This window comes from Grammomys surdaster, unplaced genomic scaffold, assembly GCF_004785775.1.
Source record: "Grammomys surdaster isolate TR1022 unplaced genomic scaffold, NIH_TR_1.0 125889, whole genome shotgun sequence".
Taxonomy (NCBI): domain Eukaryota; kingdom Metazoa; phylum Chordata; class Mammalia; order Rodentia; family Muridae; genus Grammomys; species Grammomys surdaster.
Window position 1 is genome coordinate 3,786,381 of NW_021620714.1, and position 24,796 is coordinate 3,811,176.

At 45.9% G+C, this 24,796-nt stretch overlaps 1 protein-coding gene across 1 annotated transcript in view; it reads right to left on the minus strand.

Moving 5' to 3' along the window:
• Window positions 1-14,905: 14,905 nt before the first annotated feature.
• Window positions 14,906-24,796, minus strand: part of Lmln (leishmanolysin like peptidase) — a 60,624-nt gene continuing 50,733 nt past the window's right edge. The window contains exons 16-17 of the mRNA XM_028752292.1: window positions 23,420-23,630; window positions 14,906-15,572 (exon numbers count right to left, since the gene is read on the minus strand). Of these exons, the coding sequence (XP_028608125.1) occupies window positions 15,472-15,572; window positions 23,420-23,630 (312 nt within the window). The 3' untranslated portion in view covers window positions 14,906-15,471. The remainder of the gene's footprint in view (window positions 15,573-23,419; window positions 23,631-24,796) is intronic.

The following is a 24,796-nucleotide window of genomic DNA, read 5'->3' on the forward strand; positions in this document are numbered from 1 at the left end:
GGAGGGAGGGAAGGAGGGAAGGAAGGAGGGAGGGAGGGAGGGAAGGAGGGAAGGAAGGAGGGAGGGAGGGAGAGAAGAGGGAAGGAAGGAGGGAAGGAGGGAAGGAGGGAGGGAGGGGAGGGAAGGAGGGAGGGAGGGAGGGAAGAAAGGGGAAAGGAAGGGAGGGAGAGAAGAGGGAAGGAGGGAGGGAGGGAGGGAGGGAGGGAGGGAAGGAGGGAGGGAAGGACAGAGCAACAGACGGATGAGACTCAGAACTCCTTTGGGCAAAGGGCCCCTTCAGGTCTGAGGCCGCTCGAGCTCCTCAGCGCCTGCTCACACTGGCTGGGTGAAAAGCATTGCCTCAGACACTAACACAGACTTCATTGGACTGATGTGTTAGAGTTTGGGGCATTAAAAAGACCACCATTTTTTTTTCTGCCTATATGTAGTCAACCAACACCATGAGGATTTTCTATTACCTTCTCTGCATTTGCAAACCTAAACCAAAACAAAAGCTTCCACGGGAGTCTTCCCTCCCACACCTACCAGCCTCTAACTCCTAAAGTAATCCACTGAAAGGCTGAGGGTCTGGCAGATCAGGCAGGAAGGCACAGACCCTGGGGTGAGAGTTCTGCTTACCTTGAAATCTTTCTTGGGCTGGAGGGCTCAATCATTGGGTAAAAGCACTTCTCACCAAGCCTGATGACTAGAGGTGGATCCTCAGGTCTACATGCTAGACAGAATTGCCTCTGCACGTCCCTCTGACCTCCACATACGTGCTATGTGTGCACACAAACAGAAAGAGATGGTGGGTAGATATAAAGATAGAAGATAGATGATAAGTATATAGGTACAAATATAAGGACAGGAATAGATAGGCAGAGGTGTGACAGATGACTAGTTGTCACTGTACCCAAACACCACCGACTCAGCACCCAGGCAGGACAGAGAGGCAAGGGACATTAAAGGGATGTGAGAAAGAGATGATCGTTTCCGTCTTATGTCTCTTGCTGGCGTCTGAGTACAGGAGTCCATTGCTTACCTCTGTGTAGCTTGCTGTGATCTCGTAGCTGGGGTCCAGAATTCGTTCCTGTCACCTGTTGATGCAAACCCACAGCTCTCACCTTAAAGGAAATTAAAGATAGTTTATTCTGGAGCCACTTTCAGTCATGGCCTGGGAACACCAACTCCGTGTTCCCATGTGGAAGGGGCTTTATGAAGTGTTTATACATTTCCTGAAGAAAGTCATAAATCAAGTTTAAAATACATTGATGTCCACTCCCAGTGACATACTTCCTCCAACAAGGCACATCTCTCTGGCCTTCTGATTCTTTCTAACAGTTCTATTCCCTGTGACTGAGCATTCAAATATATGAGCCTATAGGGGCCATTCTCATTTAAAGCATCACAGGGAGGTATACCAGAGAGGAAGGTATAGCAAGATGCAGGGAGCTCGTCTATAGGTCTAGATGCTATCTGGTTACATTTGGTCTGCTAAGTCAATAGATTCTAAAAGGATTTGTATTAATTATCACAAGATGTTAGTTCTGATACAGAGTAGGACACGAAATGGCTATTCTAGAAGCTTAAAATAGCTCACAATAAAATAATTAAACTCTAAAGCTATAAAATTCCAACCTCTCTAGACTACTGAAATTCCAATCGGTCCATCAGTCTTGGCGAATACAGACTCCTTCTAGGAGGTTTTCGTTCACAGCCGTTGCCTTCTAACCTGTACCTCATAATGCATGAGCCCATTTCAAGCCATGTTGGCCTGGCTAGTGTCTCTATCAACTGACGGCATGACAGCTCCAAGGTATGGTGACCATGGGGGAGATTTTTATTATAAATATGAGAGAGAGAACAGCCAGACATATCTGGAAGGATCCAGAACAGAGAATGATGTAGGCTAAACATGGCCAGCAGACTAGGTCTGGCCAGGAGGGAAGCAAGAGCGGAGCAGAGAGAGAGAGAAAGAGAGAGAGAGAGAGAGAGAGAGAGAGAGAGACACCAAGACAGAGAGACAGAGACACAAAGAAAGAGACAGAGAGATAGAGAGAAAGAGAGAGACAGAGAGACAGAGACAGAGAGACAGAGACACAAAGAGATAGAGGAAGAGAAGGGGACAGAGAGAGGGAAGGAGAGTATGGCAAAAATAGCAGGGTTAATCCCAGCACTTGGGAGGCAGAGGCAGGCAGATTTCTGAGTTCGAGGCCAGCCTGGTCTACAGAGTGAGTTCCAGGACAGTCAGGGCTACACAGAGAAACCCTGTTTCAAACAAACAAACAAACAAACAAACAACAACAAAAAGAAAAGGTAGGAGGTGGCTCTCCGAGGCCAAGAAGGAAGAAAAGCCTTAATTTCTACATTTATTTTCTGGCTTTGGGGGGTGCAGTATTTACTAAGCCCTTTCGTCTCTTCATGGACGAGAGATCTGAGATAGCCAAAGGAACGCTGACTCAGCCTCGGGCCCTGGCACCGGCCAGTGGACTACCTGTCAAAGAAATTAGACCCAGTTGCCAGAGGGCAGCCATGGCCCTCCTGATTAAGGATGCTGACAAACTCACTGGGCTAAAGCCTCACCATCACCAGGCCTCAAGCTGTGGAATGGGCATCCAAACAGCCCCCCATGACTCATTACCACTCTCCACTTAAATCCCCCTAGAATGACATTTCAGGCCCCACCTTCCCTGAGCCCAGCTACCCTGCTCCCTAACCCAGACCCTAAAGGGTCACTACATGGCTCCTCAGACATTTTGGCCCACATCCATGGGACCAGACCAGACCTTCAGGATACCCCCTTGATAGATGAAGAGGTTCACCTATGACAACAGCTTCATCCAAAAAGGACACAGGTACTCAGGAGCAGTGGTGGTATCAGAGACTAGGACTATATACATTTGTCACAGCCCGTATCCATGGGGCCATCTACAGAAAGAGAGGCCTCTTGAGAGCTGAAAGAGAGACTATCAAAAGAGATTCTTGACCTTCTACAAACATTAAAAGGGCCCCCAAAATTGGCCATCATTCATTGCCCCAGCCCAATGCCTCAATATATGATAAAAAATGACAGAAATTTAAAAAAAAGATTTGTTTATTTATTATGTATACAGCAGTCTCCTGCACATATTCCTGAAGACCAGAAGAGGGTACCAGATGCCATTAAAGATGATTATGAGTGCCGGGCGGTGGTGGCGCACGCCTTTAATCCCAGCACTTGGGAGGCAGAGGCAGGTGGATCTCTGAGTTCGAGAGTTCGAGGCCAGCCTGGTATACAGAGTGAGTTCCAGGACAGCCAGGGCTACACAGAGAAACCCTGTCTCAAAAAAACCAAAAAAAAAAAAAAAAAAAAAAAAAAGATGATTATGAGCCACAATGTGGTTGCTGGGAACTGAACTCGGGACCTCTGGAAGAGCAGCCAATGCTCTTAACCTCTGAGCCATCTTTCCAGCCCCTGACAGACAGAAAATTTGTTCTCCCTGAGGAGCTGGGTACTCACATGCTGAAAAGGAGTCATTGTCCCTCCCACATGGGTATCTGATCAGGTATACACATGACAGGATAAGAAATGCCAACCCCCAAATCACTAAAACTGTTAAAGACTACAAAACCACTAATACAGTAACTAATAAGAAAACTCTGACAGTGGGCTCCATAGAAGGAGACTTGGAGCCTATCAGAAAATTGACTTCACTGAGGTAAAACCAAAAAAATTTAAACATAAATATTTATTGATGTTTATAGATACCTTTTCAGGTTGGACTGAGACTTTCCCCACCAACCATGAAACTTCATCCACAGAGACAAAGAAGCTCTTAGAAGACATACTGACAAGGTATGGGTTTCCTCAGATGATAGGGTCAGACAATGGACCAGCTTTTGTGTCCCAGGTAAGTCAGAGACTAGTCAATATTCTCAAGATTGATTAGAAACTCTATTGTACATGTAGACCCCAGAGTTCAAGACAGGTAGAAAAAAATGAACAAAACCCTAAAAGAGACCTTAACTAAATTGATCTTACAGACCGGTGATGATGGGGTAATGCTCCTTCCCTTCGCTCTCTCCTGGGCACGAAACTCCTCTTACCAGATGGGACTCCCTCCTTTTGAAATCAAGTTCAAGACACCCACCCCTAGTGGTTCTTAACATACAGGCAGAGGCCATCACTGAATTTGATGATCACCAACTGCTAGACTATCTCTAAGGTGTCCAATGGGCTCATAAACATGTTTGACCTAAACTTTGTGTTCTATATGAAACAGGGGTCATTAGAGCCTCCTTAAAAAAGGTCCTTATATTACCTATCATCTTGACCACACCCACCACCCTGAAGGTCGATGGGATTACACTATGCATCTACCATACAAGCCCAGTTTGCAGTTGAAGACAACCCTGACAAGCAGGAGGAAACTCAGCCTCAGGACCCCCTCCTGTCTCCCATTGATGAGGCTCCTACACAAGCTCCAGGGACACTACAAGGACTGTGTGAGACGGCTTTGGCTTGTATAAAATTAAAAAGGGGGAGATATCAGGAGCCATTTTGCCTGCTTTTGTGAGAGCTTGCCTGTCAGGCAGAGTCAAGTCATCCCAGGGTCTGCTGGCAGATTTCCTGGCCTGCTGACACACGGAAGGATAAGAGGGGATACACTTGAAGCTCAAAAAGGAGAGCGGCTGAATGTTCTGTTAATCTTGGAGATTAAGGAACAATCTGGAATACGGAGACCTCTGGATGGGTACAGATATCCAATGTATGTCTGCCATTGTCTCCGCTTGTGAGACAATGCTTTGTTTCCCACCATGCTGTAAAGTATATGAAGCCTAAGAGAATTAAACTCGAGGCTGTCTGGATTGTATTGACTGGACAGCACTCCCGATTTCTAACCTCTGTCTCTGAGTCTTCTTTTCTTTCTTTCCTATCATCATCCTCACGCCCCTTCAGAGGACTGCTTTGTACTGGTACACCCTTAAACACATGTCCTACTTTGTCATTTGCTCAGGTCATAAGAAGTTCTACTGTTAGGGTTCAAGACTCACCAAAGGAAGATACCCCAGACTCAAATAGTATGCAAAAGCAAAGAGCATTTACTCAGCTGAATTTCCTGCATGCAGGGGTCTCCCCATTTGGGAATGGAGACCCCTGGTGAACTTGCAGGCCCAGCTTTTACTGTCAGTTAGGGGGATTCTAGGGAGGGATATGTGTCCTTGTATCTTGGTTGGTATTTGGTTAGGCTCTGGAGACTTCCCAAGGAATTGCTTACTCATTCTAGCTATTCTTAATTCAGGTCAGACGACAAGGTGTCCTTGGATTGGCTGCCCACAGCTTTGGTTGACTGACCGTGGGTTCCTGATCCACGTTCTCATTTCTGGGAAACAGAAACTTAGGCTTAGTCTCCCAAACTGTCAGTTTGCAGCCTGTCATGGAGTCAGTCTGTCTCTGGCTAACTCAGTCCTCTCACTAGTCTGTAAAGATTCTGGGGTTAGCCACGTGGTGGTGTTCCACGACTTTAATCCCAGCACAGACGCAGGTGGATCTCTGCCAGTTTGAGGCCAGCCTGGTCTACAGAGTGAGTTCCAGGTTAGAAAACAAAGCAAAGCAAAACAAAACAAAAAAAGTACATTAAAACCCAATAGCTAGGGACACTGCACCATCAGTAATAATTTCTAAAGGGAGACACTCCCATCATAAGCACACACCTTATGCAGAGGAGAACTTGCTTCAGAAGAGGCGGCTGCTGGCTGTGCTGCACCAGGTAAATAGAAGGAAGCAGCAGAGCCTGGGGTGAGAACACAGCAACTTGCTTCCACCAGGAGAGTCCAAGCTGCAGGGGCTTCTGTCTGCCTGGTTCACCTCCACAACACTCGTGCATAAGCATGGCCAGATGAAGGTTTCTTTCCACGACACTGCTGACAAAACAACCTTTCTGTCTTGGAAGGTAGCCACCCCGTCCCCACGCACACGATGAAGTACGTACTCCGCATCTTGACACTCCTGTGGTTTGAATCTTGGAGTGCTTTCCCATCATAAAGTTCTCATAAGCTCTGTCATGGCCAAGCTGCTAACGTCCCAGTAGTGAGTCTGCTTTCCAGAATACATTGTCCCAAAGCAGGACCTCTGTGCTCAGCTCCCTGTCTGCATGGGACAGCTCCAGCACCTGCCCCTGGTTTAAATGTGACTTCCTCACAGGCTAGCAATAGTCTTTGCTTTTATTAATTAATTAATTAATTAATTAATTATAAAAGGCATTCTTGCTGGGCAAGGTGGCTCATGCCTTCATCTCAAGCAGGGGCAGGCAGACCTCTGAATTTGAGGCCAACCTGTCTGACACAGTGATTTCCCGGCTGACAGGGCTACACAGTGAGACCTTGTCTGTCCTTCCTTCTTTTGAGTACATGGCATTGACAAGACCTGGGCTGGTCAGGCATGAGCTCTTGAACTTGACCTCTGGTCTGTCTGGAGCCCCCTGGACTTGTCTATAGCTTTCCTGGGTGAAGGGCAGTGCTCCAGAGCAGCATGGTGGAATTGAAGGTGCTTTAAATGTTGGGAAAAATTCATAACAGTTTCCTCCAAAAAGCCCACTGGCTGCTCCTGGTGAGTACTATGTACTAGGCCTGTTCACGTCAATAAAAGGCGGCTGACCATGTTTTAAGAATATGACTGAGCCATCGGGATGGCTGTGCTGCCTTTCTGAGGCAGGAGGATCACAGCCAGAGCAGGAGAGACGTGTGCAGAGGGGATGTGTACACTGTGCTGGCCGACTGTGTGCTGTAGGGAGGAACACTGCATTACTGACTGAATCCGGCCCCTAAATGGGGACATTTCTATTCCTTTCAGCACAATGATTTACCTATATTTGCTTGTAGCTCCTTTAATTTTTGCATAGTGGTCACAAATAAGGAAAATTAAAAATAAAACAAAGATCTGGGCATGGTGACTCATAATTCCAGCTTTTTTGAGGCTGAGATAGGAGGATCATCCTGAATTGGAGGCTGGCCAACCAGGGGTGGGGTGGGTGAGGTGGAGGATACGGAGAAACCTATACAGAGAAACTCTGTCTCGAAAACCAAAAACAAAAACAAAGAAATAAAACAAGAAACTAAACACTCAAGGTAAAGAATAGGAATTGAAGACATCTATAAACAAGTTTCTTTTCATTTTTGGAGACAGGGATTCTCTGTGTATCCCTGGCTGTCCTGGAACTCACTCTGTATACCTGCCTCTGCCTCTTGAGTACTGGGACTAAAGGCATGTGACACCACTCCTGGTTTACAAAAAGGTTTTATTCCTAATGAGGAAAACTGAGAGCCAGTAAGATGGCTCAGCAGGCAAGGGCCCTTGCCACCAAGGCTGGTGACCTTAATTTCATCCCCAAGACCCACTTGGTGGAAGGAGAGAACTGATACCCCCAAAACTGTCCTCTGACCTCCACATATACACCATGGCAAGTTTCTGCGTGCACACACAAATACACACACAAATGCATGTTTATACAGAAACACACACAATAAAGTTTTAAAAAAGAGGAAAGCTGAAAACAATAAAGATAATATTTTAAAAACCTGTTTTAGGGTCAGTAAAATAGCTCTGTGGGTAAAGACCAAGTCTGATGATCTGGGTTTGATCCCCAGGACCCATATAGTGGAAAGTCAGAGCCAACTCATGAAAGATAAAAGTTGTCCTCAGACCTCTCTCTCTCTCTCTCTCTCTCTCTCTCTCTCTCTCTCTCTCTCTCTCTCTCTCTCTTTCTCTCTCTCTCTCTTAAAAGGAGCCTATCTGAAATAAAAGAAATCTTGAACTTATACACTGCTAGGAAAATCAGACCAAGGACAGTAAGAACACAAATTCTGGAGTGTGTGTGTGTGTGTGTGTGTGTGTGTGTGTGTGTGTTACATATCTTACAGGGCTGATTGTCTGATTAGAACACAGCAATTGTAGAGAATTGGAATGTGTAAACCAGGAGCCAAATTATCTCTGGGAATCTTCGGCCATTTACTACACCTTCTGTGTCTGGTCTATGATCTGTGACTATCAGGTTAAAAAAAACCTTTTTCAGATGTGCAAACAAGAGCCCTTAGCTTCCACCAACCAAAGGCTAAGAATGTCATGAGATAGAATCTGAAGCCTGTGGTGGAGAGGTCCCCACTCTGCTCTAACCCACCTACCTGCCATTTCCACCAATGTGAAAACTGCCTTATTTTTACCTTCCTTTATTCTGGTACTGAACATTCATTAAACTGTTACCATGGTAGCTCATGGTCCTGGGGAGTAACCTGAATTCCTACCCTGGCCATGGTCACTCATATTTGGCTCCACAATAATTTTTCTTATTCCCTTTGAGGTAAGAGCTGTGTCTGTGTTAACAGGCACCACACCCAACCATTCTTTTTGCAAAAGCTACATGGCATACCTTTACTACCCCTCAGACCGAATTCCTGGTAACAGAGGTTTCCTTCCTGGAGTCAGGAGCCCACCTCTTTTATATTCTGCTAGTGTCTCACTTCACAGCAAGGCTAAGTGTATTGCACACTCTGGGTGTGGCTGCTTCTCTGTTCTCAGTCAGCCTGGGTGCTTTAGTCTCTTCTCTCTGGAGCCTCTGCCCCAGCTCGCATCTGGAAGCTCCCCAAAGCCCCAAATGCTAAGAGCTCAGTCACGGGCCTTGGTGCTTTGGGGAAGTGATGATGTCATTGATGTGGCCTTGGGATTGTGACTTAAAAGGGAACGTGTGGAGGCTCCTGCTGTGGAAACTGGATTCTATGGGAAGGTAGGTAGACAGTCGGGAGTGGCACAGGTGAGGCAGGCTCTAGAAGCCACTGGGCAGCCATGCTAAGGCAGACATACCCACTGTCCTTTGTGGCTACCTATCTGCCTGGGTTTGCACATCCTCAGTTAAATATGTCAGAATCTTCCCATGAGCACCAGTGAGTGTGCACACATGGGGGATTCTCTTACGTCATCAACCTGTAGCACTTCTGACAGGCCAGGAGGGACCTACGGCAGGGAGATCATGGGTAAGCTGTTTGGATCCTATGATTTAGATAGTTTCAAATAAGGCAAAGGTATAAAGCTGGTGAGCTTTTAATGTCTGTTGAAACTGAAAAGAACGTGGGTTGGTCGCACTGAGTGCTAGTGTATATTGAACCTAAGATATAAAATAGAATCTTAAGATATAAAGGCAGAACATGAGAGATGGCTCAGCTGTTAACAGTGCTTCCTGCTCTTTCTGAGAATCAGAGTTTGGGTACCACAACGCAGGTAAGGCGGAACTTCACCATTTCAGGATCCAATCTTCTGGTCTACAAGGGTACCATAAACATGTGCATATACATATAAATAAGCAATAAAATATAAAGGCAGAAAACATTTCTACATATATAAAGTGAAAAGGGCATCAGTTATCTATAGAAGACCAAGTCTCTTATTTACTGCTTTTAATTTTTATTTATTGTGGGGAGCGGGGACAAGCCACAGCATATATGTGGCAGTCATAGGACAACATTCAGGAGTTGCTTCTCTCCTCCCCCCCTCCCACCGTACGGCCTTGGGAACTAAACTCAGGTTGTCAGGATGGACAGCAAACCACTGAACCATCTTGCCAGCCCCAGACCACATATTTGAGACACTCAATTATGCAGTGTTTCACTTTCAGAGACAAGGTGTTACTTTGCTCCCCAGGACGGCCCTGAATTTGAGCCTCTCTAACACAGCCTCCCAAGGACTGAGATTACAGGTACGAGTCCTACCTGGCTGAACATTTGTGTATGGTGTACATGAGTCAGTGTGTTCCTGTCTGCACGCGCATTTGGAGGCCAGAGGTGGATGACAAGTGTCTTCCACTTCGCTCCACCTTTTGTGTGTGTCTAATAAACATGCCCCACGTGAGTGCAGGTGGCCTCAGAGACCAGGAGGGGCTTTTGATTCTCTGGAACTGGAATGTACCCCTCCCCCTTGACTGAGGTGCTGAGTACCGAACCTGGTCCTCTACAAGAGCAGCAAGCACTCTTATTTTTTGAACTACCTCTCTAGCTGCCTCCTTATTTTGGGGGACACTGTGCTTGGAGCTCCCCAATGAGCTAGAGCAGCTGGCTGCAAGCCCTTGAGATCCCCTGCCCCTGCCTTCCCAACACTGAGGTTACAGGTCTGTGATGCCACATCTGATATTTAATGTACGTGCTGGGGTCCAAACTCAGATCCTCTTGCTTGTGTGGTGAGTGTTGTACTCAATGAGCCATCTCTTAGGTTCCTTATTCTGAAATATTTAAACCTGAACCTTCAGTGAAACTCTAGAAGTTGACATAAACTCCTTCATTAAAACAAACAAACAAACAAACAAATCACTGAGTTGAGCATGGGGGTTCATGTCTATAATCCCAGCAATTAAGAGGTGGAGACAAGAGGATCTGGAGTTCAAGGCCAGCTTGGGCTACAGGAGACCCTGTCAAAACAAAGCAAAATCCATGAGAAAGGCTGGGGAAAAAAGAACAAATCTATACCAGGGTTCCCTAAGGGAGCTGCTCTATACCAAAAGGAGGTACAGATAAGACAATTGAACTTATTGCTTGTAGTGTGGGTACTTATATGAAGTAGTTAAAGCTTTAGGAAGAATCTAAAACTTATTAGGAAATTCCCAGGACGATCTCTGTTCAACTACTATTATCTGATCAGCTGCACAAAGTGCTTGGCCCTGTGTCACAGCAGAACGGCTCCAAGTGCACACTGGGAAGGTAGGTCCATGGGGGGCTGGGGGGGTCTGCTCACTCATACTCACATGGGTCATCAGGAAGTCACTCTCCATGGCTGCAGCCACAGTGTTTGCAGTATGTGGTACCTGCAATAGGCTGGTCACAGAGCAAAGGCTACAGCAGGATCACACTGCTCTGGGGACCCGTCTGGTCTGCTTTCTTCTTACCTCTTCAAGGGTTATACACGACATGTCTCCATTCTGGATATAGGACAACTTTTTTCACACGTAAGTAAAACTGAGTTTTATTTCCCAGTAGTAACCTCCTCTTCGTTCCCCAAGTCCATGACAGTGTCTGTTTCTTACCCGTGCTTTATAAAGTCAACGGTCTTAGGTAAAGACAGGCTACAGGTTAGTTTCCATTTTTTATTAAAGTTGTATTTTTCTAAGGAATATATTACACTTAAAGTCCACCACCATAAATAAAGAACAATTTTTAAATCTATTTTACTTATTAAAAATGTAATCGTAAAAGCATTCCCTCCCAGTCCCAACATAATTTAAAAAGGAAAAAAAACCTTTCCAGCTCAACCCTTCAGAATGAGCAGCTTAGACTGAGGACAGCATGTCCGTTGTCCTGGGCGGAGGGGTGGGGGCAAAAGGTCACGCCAGGGAGAACTAGTGCTCACCATGAGACCAGCTGTGAGGATGTCCACCTCATGCTGGGACAACTCAGCTGTCTTCAGAGACTGGCTCCCCTCTGTTCATCTAGTGAGGCATGGAACACAGTGTGCAGGCTAGAGCTTCCAGGAGGCTGAGCAGGGCTGCGTGACTTAGGTCTCTTGACAAGTGTTAGTCGCAGGGCTTTACAGTGTAAAATTTCAGACTAACTATCTAGCTGCTTTATACATGGCTGCAAACGGTACATTTTTTTTTCTTTTTTGGTAGGGGAGGGTAGAATTGAGACTTTCTCTCTCTCCATAGCCCAGGATGGTCTTAAATCATAACCCTACTGCCTCTATCTCCCGAGTGCTGGGATTACAGGCATGCCCACCATGCCCAGCTGAATCTGTAAATCTAATAGTGAAGAAAATGCTGATAACATTTCATGAAATACTCTGATACACTTACATAGGTTTCTTCCTAAAACTATTTACAACCCATACAATTATGATATATATTTAAATTTCAATAAACTCTAAGCCAACTTAGGCTAAAAATTAATGGTAAGTATAATTTATAACATTTTTAGAATCCCCATTTGGTCTTAAAAATATAAGAATCCCATAGGAAAAATGTAAGTATTACGGGAAGGATGTTCTGCAGGAGAGAACGGAGGAGTCGACACACAGACTACCAAAGGCTGTCCTGCTCCCTCCTGACCCCGCTCAAGGCTCCTCACATGGCTTTGCTTCCTTCCTGTAAATTCTGCAAAAACCTGAGACAACTCACTTGATATGTTTGACACCTAGGGCCTTAAAACACTTACAATGACATGTTGGAACTGAACACCGAGGTAGTCAGTTTTTATAAACACTTGACTTTTCTGATTCAGGAACAGTCTACTTTCTCCTGATCATGCCCCACCCCCCACCCCGTTTCCTGCCTCACCTCACTCCTACCATGGGGCATCCTGCTTGGTTCCTGCCATGGGCCACTGGTTTTGTCCTTGCGATGTGAAAGGGTTAATCTGCCACTAGCATGAAGTTCAAATTCTTCAGTTCACAGCTGAATTCTACAGGTAATTCTGCACTGAAATCTCGACTGCAGAAGCTATTTTTTGGTGCTATATTCTAAGTGATGACAATGAGCCTCTTAGACTGCCTTCCGGGCTGAGTGACTGTCCAAGCCTTGCTAAGTGCGACATGTGGGATCAATGCTAAGTGACAGCGACCTTGCTCTGGGCTCACTGAAGAGGAAGAGACAAAATGGCCTAACCAGTAGCTCTCAGGAGTTCAGTGTCTCGTGACACTGACTGCATGAAGTCTCATGTTTGTGCAGAGAAAACACTGGGACCACATTCTAAGCTTAATAAATATATATGTATGTATATACAAAAAATGTCATCTGTAACATTTTCTCCAGAAAGTCATTAGTGCAAATATAATATTAATTAAAAAATAAAGCAAAAATATATTTCAAGTATAAAAAGCACCATGCTAGGAAACAATACTACCTAAATGGCATTACTGCACAAGAGTGGGAATGCCGTCAAACCTACCACGGACTCTCAAATATACTCCACTGTTATGTTTTGTAAAATTCTCTATACATTTTGTAGGATAATTCATAATCATCATAGGTATGAAGGTTTAATGTGTATTTCTTGTTTCTTTTTAGACAGGGTCCTCTCACTATGTCACCCTGACTGGTCTGGAACTTGTTTTGTAGACCAGGCTGGTCTTAGACTCAGATATCTACTACCCTCTGCCTCCCAGGTGCTAGGATTAAAGGTGTGTGCCACCATGTCCAGCAGATTGTATATTCCTTTAAAAACATACTTTTCTCTGTCTCTGTACATCTTAAAGAGTGGAGACCGCTGGCAAAGCCCAGGTACTGGTCTGCAGATGATGACCTTTTTAGCTGCAGTTGGCTGAGTTTAGGAGCCTCAGCTTTGCACAGTGATGAATACCTCCAAACTTATACTGCATGCAAGTACAGATTTCAAATTCTGCCTTTAAAAAGAAGAGTGAGAGCCGGGCGGTGGTGGCACACGCCTTTAATCCCAGCACTTGGGAGGCAGAGGCAGGCGGATTTCTGAGTTCGAGGCCAGCCTGGTCTACAGAGTGAGTTCCAGGACAGCCAGGGCTACACAGAGAAACCCTGTCTTGAAAAACAAAAAACAAACAAACAAACAAACAAACAACCAACCCAAAAAACCAAAAAAACAAGAAGGGTGAGTTTTCCTTTACTCTGACCCTCCACCCCGTGCCACAGCTGGTTAGTCAGTGCTTACACCATGGTGCTCTGTTCCCTTACACAATTCCTTTCTCCTGCCTACTCCTAAATACTTCATGTAGCCAATACTGGCTTCTAATAGAATTTCCCTATGTAGCGGAGGATGACCTTGAACTCATGATCCTTCTGCCTCTCCTTCCCAAGTGTTGGGATTACAGCCCACCATGCTCCACTCGGAAAGCCTTAACTAGAACACACAATAACTATATGCTGAATGGAACAGAGGAAAGAAGCGTAGTGTGTCTAAATGTCATGTTTCATTTAAAAACTGTTTTACAGCCGGGCAGTGGTGGTGCACGCCTTTAATCCCAGCACTTGGGAGGTAGAGGCAGGCAGATTTCTGAGTTTGAGGCCAGCCTGGTCTACAGAGTGAGTTCCAGGACAGCCAGGACTACACAGAGAAACCCTGTCTCGAAAAAAAAACAAAAACAAAACAAAACAAAACAAAAAAACTGTTTTACATTTACTTGCATGTGTGCGTGTGTGCATGTGTGCGTGCATGTGTGTAGGTCAGAAGACATCTGTCAGGAGTCAGTCACTTTCTTCTCCCATGTGGTCTCCAGTAATCACACTTGGGACTTTAGGCTTAGTGGCAAGCGCCTTCAGACATTAAGCCATCTTGCTGGTCGCAAGGGCTGTTTCTAACACTACAGCAGCAATTGATTATTTTTAGAGAGAAACATAGGATATCGCTTTTCACTAAAGAGTGTCAAAGTTAAGTTACAAGAGGGTTGGTAAGCTCTGGCGCAGGAGGATTGCTTCACAGAATGTGAAGTACAGGAGTGTCAGACACAAGAGGAAACAGACATGTAAACGGAGGTAATATACAAATGCTATAACAGAGTCCAGATGGGCCGGCGGGCAGGCTCGACCCCAAACCTGTACTTTGCTGTTAGGAAGCAATTCAGATGACCTTGTGTTAACTTGAGTTTCTTCTTCTTGTCTATGAAATAACTTTGTGATTTAGCAGTAATTCACTTACAGCCCAGTCCTCTTGGAAGTAACTGCATGCCTGTCCACGTCTAAACCTTTAGAATGTACGTAGGCCAGGAAGGCTCAGTTGGGTTTTGATGGATTACAGCTTTTGTGAATATTACCTGAAGTGCAATCATGCGCCTTCCGTTTGCAGGATTTCAATCCTCTGACTGCACGCTGTACTTCATGCTCTCCCAAGGTTTCCCATGTTGCTGTGAAATTAATGAGAAAAGCAAGTGGACACTAAGCTCACAGATCAGGCGCAGGCTAACACCACACTGACAACAGCTCAGCGAACCACCACACAGCTGGCAGGAAAGGCAAACACAGTCAAGTCAGACGCTTTAGCAGAACGGACGGACAAGGAGAGATGATCTGAGGGTATCATCGATCTGAGGGTATCATTGATTCGAGGGAGGGTGTCGTATCCAGGTGCTCATTTAAACAGATGCAGTGGTGGTGAGGAATCTGAAATCCGATGACCAGTTTTGTACTTTGGAGGACTGGGCCGTCAGCTGCTCTGAGTGACCTTGATGCTCATGAATGCAAACGCTGAGGTATGTGACTGGAACAATCCCACCATCCACTTGGCATTAAAGAAGAACTGTCAGGAGACTGCATATCCAGGAACTCAGGAGCCTTGGGCAGTTCCTCTCCACAACTCTGAGGTGGCTATGTGGCTGGTAAGGAGTGTTTGTCGCGGAGCAGTCACACTGGGTGACCCACTCTTCACAGTCCTACTGTGGACAGCACCTCCAAGCCAGAGTTGGAATGGCACATCTGCCGGCTGTATCACCTGCCTGGGCTGGCGCTCACCCAGGTCCTGTGCTTTGTTCATGGGAACATGACAAAACTGTCGTCTTGAGAGTTCACTTTTCCACTCCTAGTGCCACACACACAGAAGGAACCCGGCCAGCAGAGGGAACAGATTGCCGAGGAGGAGCCAAAGCGTGACCACCAGGCTAGAAGAACAGGAGCAGAGATCTAGGGTAGAAAACAACACAACAGGTTGTGTGTGTGATTACATCATCGCAATCAAATACTGAGAGGTGAGCACAGGATGAGAGAGAGGGTGGAGGGGCCTAGAGAGAGAGCTCAGGGAGGGGATGGAGGGGCCTGGAGCCAGAGCTCAGGGAGGGGATGGAGAGGCCTGGAGCCAGAGCTCAGGGTGGGGATGGAGAGGCCTGGAGCCAGAGCTCAGGGAGGGGATGGAGGGGCCTGGAGCCAGAGCTCAGGGAGGGGATGGAGAGGCCTGGAGCCAGAGCTCAGTGGAAGGGCACTCGCCCTGTGTGCTGGAGGCCATGTGTTCAATCCTCAGTGCTCCACAAACAGGCATGGGTGTGCAGTTCTGTAACCTAAGTACTCCAGAGGCAGAGGCTAGAGGATCACCATGAGTTGGAGGCAACCTGGTCTACACAGAAAGTTCTAGGTCACCTTGGGTGAGAATAGGACCCTGTCTAAAAGTAAATTTAAAAATGAGTTTAATATTTTGAAATATATTATTACTTCTGCAATAAGTTTAATATTCTGAAATATATTACTTCTGTAAGAAGGTTATGTGAACCAACCAAATGGGAACAATAAAAACAGAAGAATTAATGGAGACAGAATTCATTCTATATTTCTTTCAGAACATTAGTAGGTTTTTTCTTTGTTTATTCATTTGTTTTTAGACACAGGGTCTCACGCAGCCCAAGCAGGCCTCAAACCCTCTGTGCTGGGGATCCCTGAACGTCTGACCCTACAAGTGCTGTGCACGTGCCGCCATGCTCTGTTAACTCTTAGCTTTCACGTTAACAGTTTAGTACTAACATAGTTTATCTCACAAGACAGTAAATCAGGGATGACAACGGCCAAGAATGCTTCACTGTGGGTTCATTGTATGTCTCATGCAAGTACACTGAAAATATCACATTCTTAAGATAAAATTTGCAAGTAATACCAGTTTTAAAGAGAAACAACTCAGTTTGGTGAAGAGACACAGGAAACCTGCCCCTGTGCCAGAGCAGTTAGCACTGGCTCCGCCCCCTTCCCCCAGCATAGATGTCCCAGCCCTTGGAGAGGGCAGACAAAAGGGAGCACAGCCTGGGGCTAGAAGATTGCAATCCCTCTTTCATGACAACATCCCCTTCCTCTCTTAATTAATAACCAGCATTTCTCCAGTGCAGATGGCTCCTGTCCTAGAAGGAAGCAGAAGCCAATATCTCCGAAGAGATAAAAGCCCACTCTTAGACTATGGGAAAGAGGCAATTAAATGTTCCCATATAGCTGTGACCAATTTGTAAAACTACACTAGCTTCTGATAGTGCAATAAGTTACTTTTCCCGGGTCAGGGAGGTCCCTTTCCAGCTGCGCAGTTCCACCCCGCTCTCTGGACAAACGTTATCAGGTTTGAAGGATGGCACTTCCTTATCACCTCCTCAATTTCATAACACCAAAGTTCAGGAATCCCAGCTTATGCATACTCGTACATATACCTCAAGACCCTGGACACGAGCATCACATTCCTAATCTGCGGTGCAGAAAAGGCTTGCGGTTGGGTCAGACTCATATAATAAAGACTTTCTATGTTCTTGCATTGGACTCGCAATTCCTGGTGGTCTCCTGGGGTTCCCACGAACTGGACATAACACTGGAGATGCAGCTCAGAAGGTAGAGGACTAGTCAAGCTTGTTTGAGGCCCTAGAGTCAATCGCCAGCGTGCATAAAGCAGGTGCGGCAATGCCAGCCAGGTCCATTATCCCTGCACACCGTCCTGATTACAACTGAGAGGTGAGCAGAGGACAAGGGGCATGGAGGCACGGGGATTCAGAGACCCTCAGCTTCACATGGAGTTGTGGTTTAGGCCCAGCTACATGAGACTGTCTCAAAAAACAAAAGAGAGGACACATGCACATACAGAGACAGACACACATACCATAGAGAGACACATGCACACACAGACACACACACACACAGAGAGAGAGAGAGAGAGAGAGAGAGAGAGAGAGAGAGAGAGAGAGAGAGAGAGAGAACAAGCATATGAAAGTTGTTCATGGCACACAGTTCAATAGGTGGTCAGTTAAAACTCTTGTGTGTCACAGACAGACACACATATATCGACAAATGCAGGAAGTTGAGGCATTTCAGCATTTTAGCAATGCCTGAGCTCTCCCTGTTCTTGTTCTAGCCTGTCCCAGTCTCAGGATCATGCTAGTGTCGGCTGGGGGAACTAGGAGGCTACGGTGCTCTGTGCACACTTCCTCACAGAGATGGCAGCACACCAAGTCTCAGAGAAGCCCTGCTACACAAGGAGATGCTGTGCTCACTACAGCGGGCTTGACTGGCTGGGGCAGTGAAGGAATGACGAGAACACACCCACTAAAGAAACAGCAGACACAGCAGATGTACACTGAAAAGCTGGGGTCAAGTGGGCTGTGCACACTCAAATGGAGTCAACCTAACTACAGATGCAACTGGAACCTCAGAGTGCTTAATATAGTCGGCCCAGGGGAGGGGTTACCTAGTGTGGGTAGGAAGTCGGTGGGCTGTCACTGGCTGTAAACATGCGGGAGGAGGAAGCTGCAGTTGCTAGTTTTCATATGCATCTTTCCCACTTGGACCCTGGAGGAAGGCTCTGCCATCTTCTGAATCTCACCTACGAAGGCTTTGCTACTCCTATATGGCTGAGGCACTGGGGTCCTGGACATGGCTGTACCTGTGTCAATAGTACCCATTCACTCACAGTTCCCTCTCCTCCCTACAAACAGGGAGCAGGAGAGAGAATGTGTAAGGGCCACCTGACTTAGGTGCAGGGGGGTAGAGTTCTTAGTGATCACTACTGCCCAACTTCCTCTCAACAGATCCTTTGGCTGTGTCAAAGGCTGTTTCACAGCCTTGACTGAACTTGGCTTCCTCCTGATTTCCCCATATTCTGCTTCTGTACAAAGATTCTTATCCTGAACCCAAGAAGTCGACTTTCCCTTTATCACAACTCCAACTGCTAAAGGTGTGAACACCGCCCCTCCCACATAACTGCTCTAACAATGAGATGGTGATGATCTTACAGTTAAATCTGGGCTAGGTGTAAGGATGGGTGCCCTCTTACGACCCTCTAGTTTTGGACCAGTATGTGGCTGTTTGCATTCTTATGTTAATTTGGGTCCCAGTGATGGTTTGTATGTACTTGGGCCAGGGAGTGGCACTCTTAGGGTATGAGGCTTTGTTAAAGTAGGTGTGTCACTGTAGGTGTGGGCTTCAATACCCTAGTCCTAGCTCCATGGAAGGTCACTCTTCTCTTAGAGCCCTGCACATGAAGATGCCCTCTAAGCTCCTCCTGCACCATGCCTGCCTGGAAGCTGTCATGCTCCCACTTTGATGATAATGGACTGAACCTCTGAACCTGTAAGCCAGCCCCAATTAAATGCTGTCCTCATAAGAGTTGCCTTGGTCATGGTGTCTGATCACAGCAGTAAAACCCTAACTGAGACAGTCCCCAAAATTGTTTGTATGAGAGTCCTTACATAAGACACTCAGGGACCCTGTCCCCAGTTGGTTCTGATTGGTAAATAAAGATGTCAACAGCTTAATGGCCAGGCGGGGCAGACAGAGGCAGGACTTTGAAGATTCCCAGGCTAGGGACAGAGGAGTGGAGATTCACCATGCAGGAAGGAGAGAAGAGCTACCATGTTTGAGGAGAGTGGGGGACAGGGAGGCATGGCCAACATGTGAAGGAGCCGAGGAGACTGCAGCCCAGCTGGGCATCACTCTGGGTCCAGAGCAGCCAGGATAGAATGTAGGATTTAGCAAGTAATAGTCTGAGACTATCAGCAGGGGTGGGGGTGGGGGTATGGATTAACCACATGGAGGTTAGGAAGTGGTCTAGCCATTGAGTTGATTAAGACATATCACAATATAAAGGCTGTGTATGTGTCTTTCATTCGGGAACTCAGAACATTGGTGTAGGTAGCAAGGAACGTGTAGCCAATGGGATTTATCTAATTTTAATTCTATACCAGTACGCTTCTAATTTGAGCCAAAGAGATCCAACAAGATGAATCTTTCCTATCAACTTCATATTAAACCACTACATTTACTATAAATTCCATCAAAGGGCCTGTGATGGTTTGAATATGCTTGGCCCAGGGAATGGCACTATTAGAAGGTGTGGCCTTGTTGGAGTAAGTGTGTCACTGTGGGCTTGGGTTTTAAGACCCTCATCCTAGCTGCCTGGAAGTCTGTATTCTGCTAGCAGCATTCAGATGAAGATGTAGAACTTTCAGCTTCTCCTGCACCATGCCTGCCTGGATGCTGCCATGCTCCCACCTTGATGATAATGGACTGAACCTCTGAACCTGTAAGCCAGCCCCAATTAAATGTTGTTCTTATGAGAGTTGTCTTGGTCGTGGTGTCTGTTCACAGCAGTAAAACCCTAACTAAGACATAAGTTAGTACCAGAGACTGGGGTATTGCTGTGATAGGCCTGACCATGCTTTGTTTGGAAGAATGTGGATTCTGGGACTTTGGATTTGGAAAGCAGTGGAATGCTTTAAATGGGTCTTAATGGGCCATCCTAGTAGGAAGATTTTGTTGCTGAGAGGGATTTGAACTGTGCAGACCTGGCCCAAGAGGCTTCAGTGGAGAAGAGTTTCAATATGTGGCCTAGAGACTGTTTTTGTGGCATTTTGGTGAAGAATGTGGCTGCTTTTTGCCCTTGTCTGAAGAGTCTGCCTGAGGCTAAAGTGAAGAGATTTATATTAATTACACTGACAAAGGAAATCTCAAAAAAGCCCAGCAGAGACTTTGTTCTCTGTTAAGTCTCATGAAGAGTGTTTTGAACAAGCATAGCAAGTGTAGAAAGGAAAAAATACAAGATGTATGGTTCAAGTAATAATAAAGGGCACCAGGAAATAAAAAGGAGCTGATCCTATATTCAAAGATAAAAAGAGATTAAGGGAATGGTGATCTGAGGGCAAGATTCCACTAAGATCCCAGCTAAGCTTATTGTTTGTGTTTGCAGTTGAACAAGGAATACTTTGGACTTTTAATCTGGAATGAACTACAATCCAGAAATGCAGGGAACACCTGTGATCCAGATCATGAGGCTGGACAACACAGGATTTTGATCTGGCTCTTGAGGCATAGTGGCCACGAAAAACTTTGGGTCCAGGCAAAGTAGTACACACCTTTAGTCTCAGGAGACTGAGGCAAGTAGATTTCTGAGTTCAAGGCCAGCCTGGGATGGAGCAAATTCTAGGTGAAGAAATGGTGTCTGTTCACAGCCCTAAAACCCTAAGTAAGATAGGACCTAAGACTCCCATTTGAAATAATTCATTGTGCTGTTAGTGTAACTGTGAAGAAACTGAGTAGACCTGTGTAGACAGCATCTGTGGAGCTGTCTAGACAGCATCTGTGGAGCTGTGTAGACAGCATCTGCACAGCAGCTTGAGGCTGCTGCTTGAGGGGCTTTGAAGCCAAGATGGCTCCCAGCTACTGCCTGTAGAGCAGTCTGATCTAGACTTTGATTCTGTGTCTTTTTCCCTTCTGTGATTCTGTCTCGTGTGTTTCCACTGAGACAAGTCCTGGGAATTCTTCCAGGGAGCTAACAAATAAGGACTGTCCTGAAGATCCCCAACATAGGTACAAACCCTCTGAATTCACTATCTGACCCAGGCTTGGTGACAGGTGCCTAACCAAGCATTTGAGATGCTGAAGTAAGGGTATCACCATGAGTTCCAGACCAGCCTATGTTACATAGACCAACTCTGTCTCAAAAAATCCATACCTTGCTCTCTACTTAAAGGACTTTGGGTGGGGAAAGATCCAGGCTTTGGGAAAGACAGGATTTACAGTGTATAAACTTTTACCTGTAAGCTATATAAAGCCATCTACTTTTTGTTTGTTTAGTTTGAGACAGACCATGTATCCTAGTTAGGAGTTTCCACTGCTGTGAAGAGATACCATGACCAAAGGACAACATTTAACTGGGGCTGTTCTAAGGTTCAGACCATTATCATCATGGTTGGCAGGGATGGTGCTGGAGAAGCCAAGAGTTCTATATCTTGTTCCAAGGACGACAGAAGAAGACTAACTTCCAGGCAGGCAGGAGGAGGGTCTCAAAGCCCACCCCCCACAGTGACACCCTTCTTCCAATAAGGCCACACCTCCTAATAGTGCCACTCCCTGGGCCAAGCATTCAAACCACCATAGCATGGAAGCCACTCTCATTTAACTGTCATTAAAAAAAAAATACTAACATTTGAGGAAAACTGCATAAGATGCTTATAGTTAATATTATGAAATGCTAAAAGTCATACTTTAAGGATTCATGATTCTGCCATTAATTCTCAGTGTGAACACCTTCACCGAGGCCTTCTGAAGCCAGTCCTTTCTGACCTCCTCCTGGTTCTAAAAACTGCACTGGAACGTGTCACCTCAGTCTCACGGAATGAATAGAAGAATAGAGTATCCCTAATCTGAAGACCTGAAATCCAAAATGCTCCAAAATCCAAACTGTTCTGGGAACAGAGATGACCCCACTTGTGGAAAATTCCGTATCTGACTTGATCAAAATGAAGGCACACCAAAAATACTGTAGCAAATTACCATCAGGGCATGTGTATAAAGCATATATAAATGTCAATATTTTTTGTGTTTTTAGATTTAGGTCTCATGCCAAAGACAGCTCACTTGTATTTGCAAATGTTCCAAAATCATAAAACCTCTGAATTCCAAAACAATTCTATTTCCAGATATTTCAGGTAGGAGTAACCAGCCAGTCAGCCTACAGTATGTTTTAGTGAGAGCCTCATCTTATAAGCGAGTGTCTTTCTCCTTTTGTGTGTGTCTCGTGTACTTTACTCTTCATTGGTACCAATCCTAATTTGAGTAGCTTGTGTGTGGATGTGCTCATGTGTGCACACGTCTTCTAAGGGGTGTATGGAAGAGCCCGATGCAGGGTGTCTTCCTCTATTGTCCTCAGGAAACCTGAAGCTCACTGACTGACTGGCTGGTACACCAGTGAGCCCTTGGGATTTTCCTGACCCCTCTGCAAAGGACTGAGATTATAGGCAAGCACTACTATGTCTAGATTTTTACGAAGGTCCTAGGGATTTGAACTCAGGCCTCAATACTCTTGAAGGAAGTGTTCTATACAGTGATCAGTCTTCCAGTCCCCTTTTTGAGTATCTTACTTCATTATGATATAATTAAAATACGGTTTCTTTTTTGTATTTGATAAGTAGAATTTTGTTCACTCTTAGTTTCAAAGTGAATAAATGTATATTTTAAGATGTAGTTTAAAAATTAAATTATATCTCTCCCACCTCAAGGCAAACATTTACTCAAAAATGCATAACATTCTATCCAGTTTTTCATTAATAATATATGTTCTGATATATTCAATGACAAAGGTTCACCCATGCTAGTCATGGTGGAATACTATTATAATTCTCATACTTGGGTGTCTAGAGAGGATCATGGCCAAGGTCAAGGCTAACCTGGGCTACATTGTAGTTTCTAGAAAGAAAAAAAAAATCTGCAGTGGCACACACAGTAGGAAAATAACAGATGAGCATTGTCGCACATATGTATAACCCTAGCACTTGGGATGCTGAGGCAGGAGGGCCACTGTGAATGTGAGAGCAGCCTTGGCTGTACAGCAAAAGCCTTGGGTTGTTCACCAGCTTCAAGTTTACAATAACAGCAGGAAGCAGGATTTTCCTAGAGAACCTCAAATCAGAGGAGAAATAAGCTTGGCCCACTCCAGAGCCCTGTAAAGGGATTTCAATATCCTGTAAGGAACAGCTTTCTCTTTACTTGCCCTCATTCCGCCAATCATGGTGAGTACTCACCCAGAGGAAGGGCTCGAGTCAGGTTGGCAGCTGGAGGGTCTGTTTCTGGTGGACACTGCTCACAGAAGTCCCAGCAGGAGGGGCACAGCAGGTTTCCATTGTGAATCCAGCCGTTCATCTGAATTCGGACTGGGAGGACCTGACCCGCCCGGCTACACAGGTATGAAGTGTCTTGAACCCAAACCTTTAGACCTTGAGGAGAACAAGAAACCTTCAAATAGGGGAGAAAGGTTAAGTCAGTGAGAGTTCTGGATGGACACTAAAGTTTACAAAAATGGGGGCTGGGGCTGGGCAGTGGTGGCGCACGCCTTTAATCCCAGCACTTGGGAGGCAGAGACAGGCAGATTTCTGAGTTCGAGGCCCAGCCTGGTCTACAGAGTGAGTTCCAGGACAGCCAGGGCTACACAGAGAAACCAAGAATCGAAAAACCACAAAAAAAATAAATAAATAAAAAAAAAAATAATGGGGGCTGGGAAGAGATGAGCCAGTGAAGAGCTGGGTGTGCGAGCACGGAGACACGAGCTCAGATCCCAGCATCCGCATACAAGGTTTGCGGAGGTATACACAGGCTGATCCTGGGGCTCACTGGCCAGCCAGCCTAGCTCAATCCATCAAGACTAGCTGAATCAAGCAAACCCTGGGTTCAATGACCCTATCTCAAAAAAGAGGTGCAGCAGCTACTGAGTAGTAACACCTAAGTCATCCCCAGGGCCTTCACACACAGGTGCACACGGCCACATAGATGTGTGTACAAACAGGAACACATAGGTACATATCACAAATGACCAAAACCGTTTCCTAACATGCACAGTTTGGGATGTGGGCATGCCTTCAACTCACATATTATGAGTTAAGGTATTTAGGTTCTAAAAGAATTCTACTTGATGGTAGTAGGCCTTCTCCTTTTTTCTCTCTCTAAGATTTATTTATGTGTCTGTGTGTGTATGTCTGTATGCCACATGTGTGTGTGTATGCCTACAGGAGCCAGAGGAAGGTTTGGGGTCCTCTAGAATTGGAGGTACAGGTAGTTGTGAGCCACCTGACATGGGTGCTGGAATGGAACTCAGGTGTGCGGGGACAGCAGAAGGCACTTGTAACTGCTGAGCTCTCTCCAGCCTGTGGCTGAAGCCCTGAGACTCTGGCTCAGCAAAGTGAACTGAGAGGCCCTGGAAACCTGCACACTCCAGCTTGGTCCCTTCAACGCTTTAGCTTCAATCTCTGCCAAGCAGAGGCCAGCCATGATGCTCTCCAGGAGTCACCAAATTCTTTGGGTCCATTTATATAGTGTGTACACGTGCGCGCGCACACACACACACACACACACACACACAGAGAGAGAGAGAGAGAGAGAGAGAGAGAGAGAGAGAGAGAGAGAGA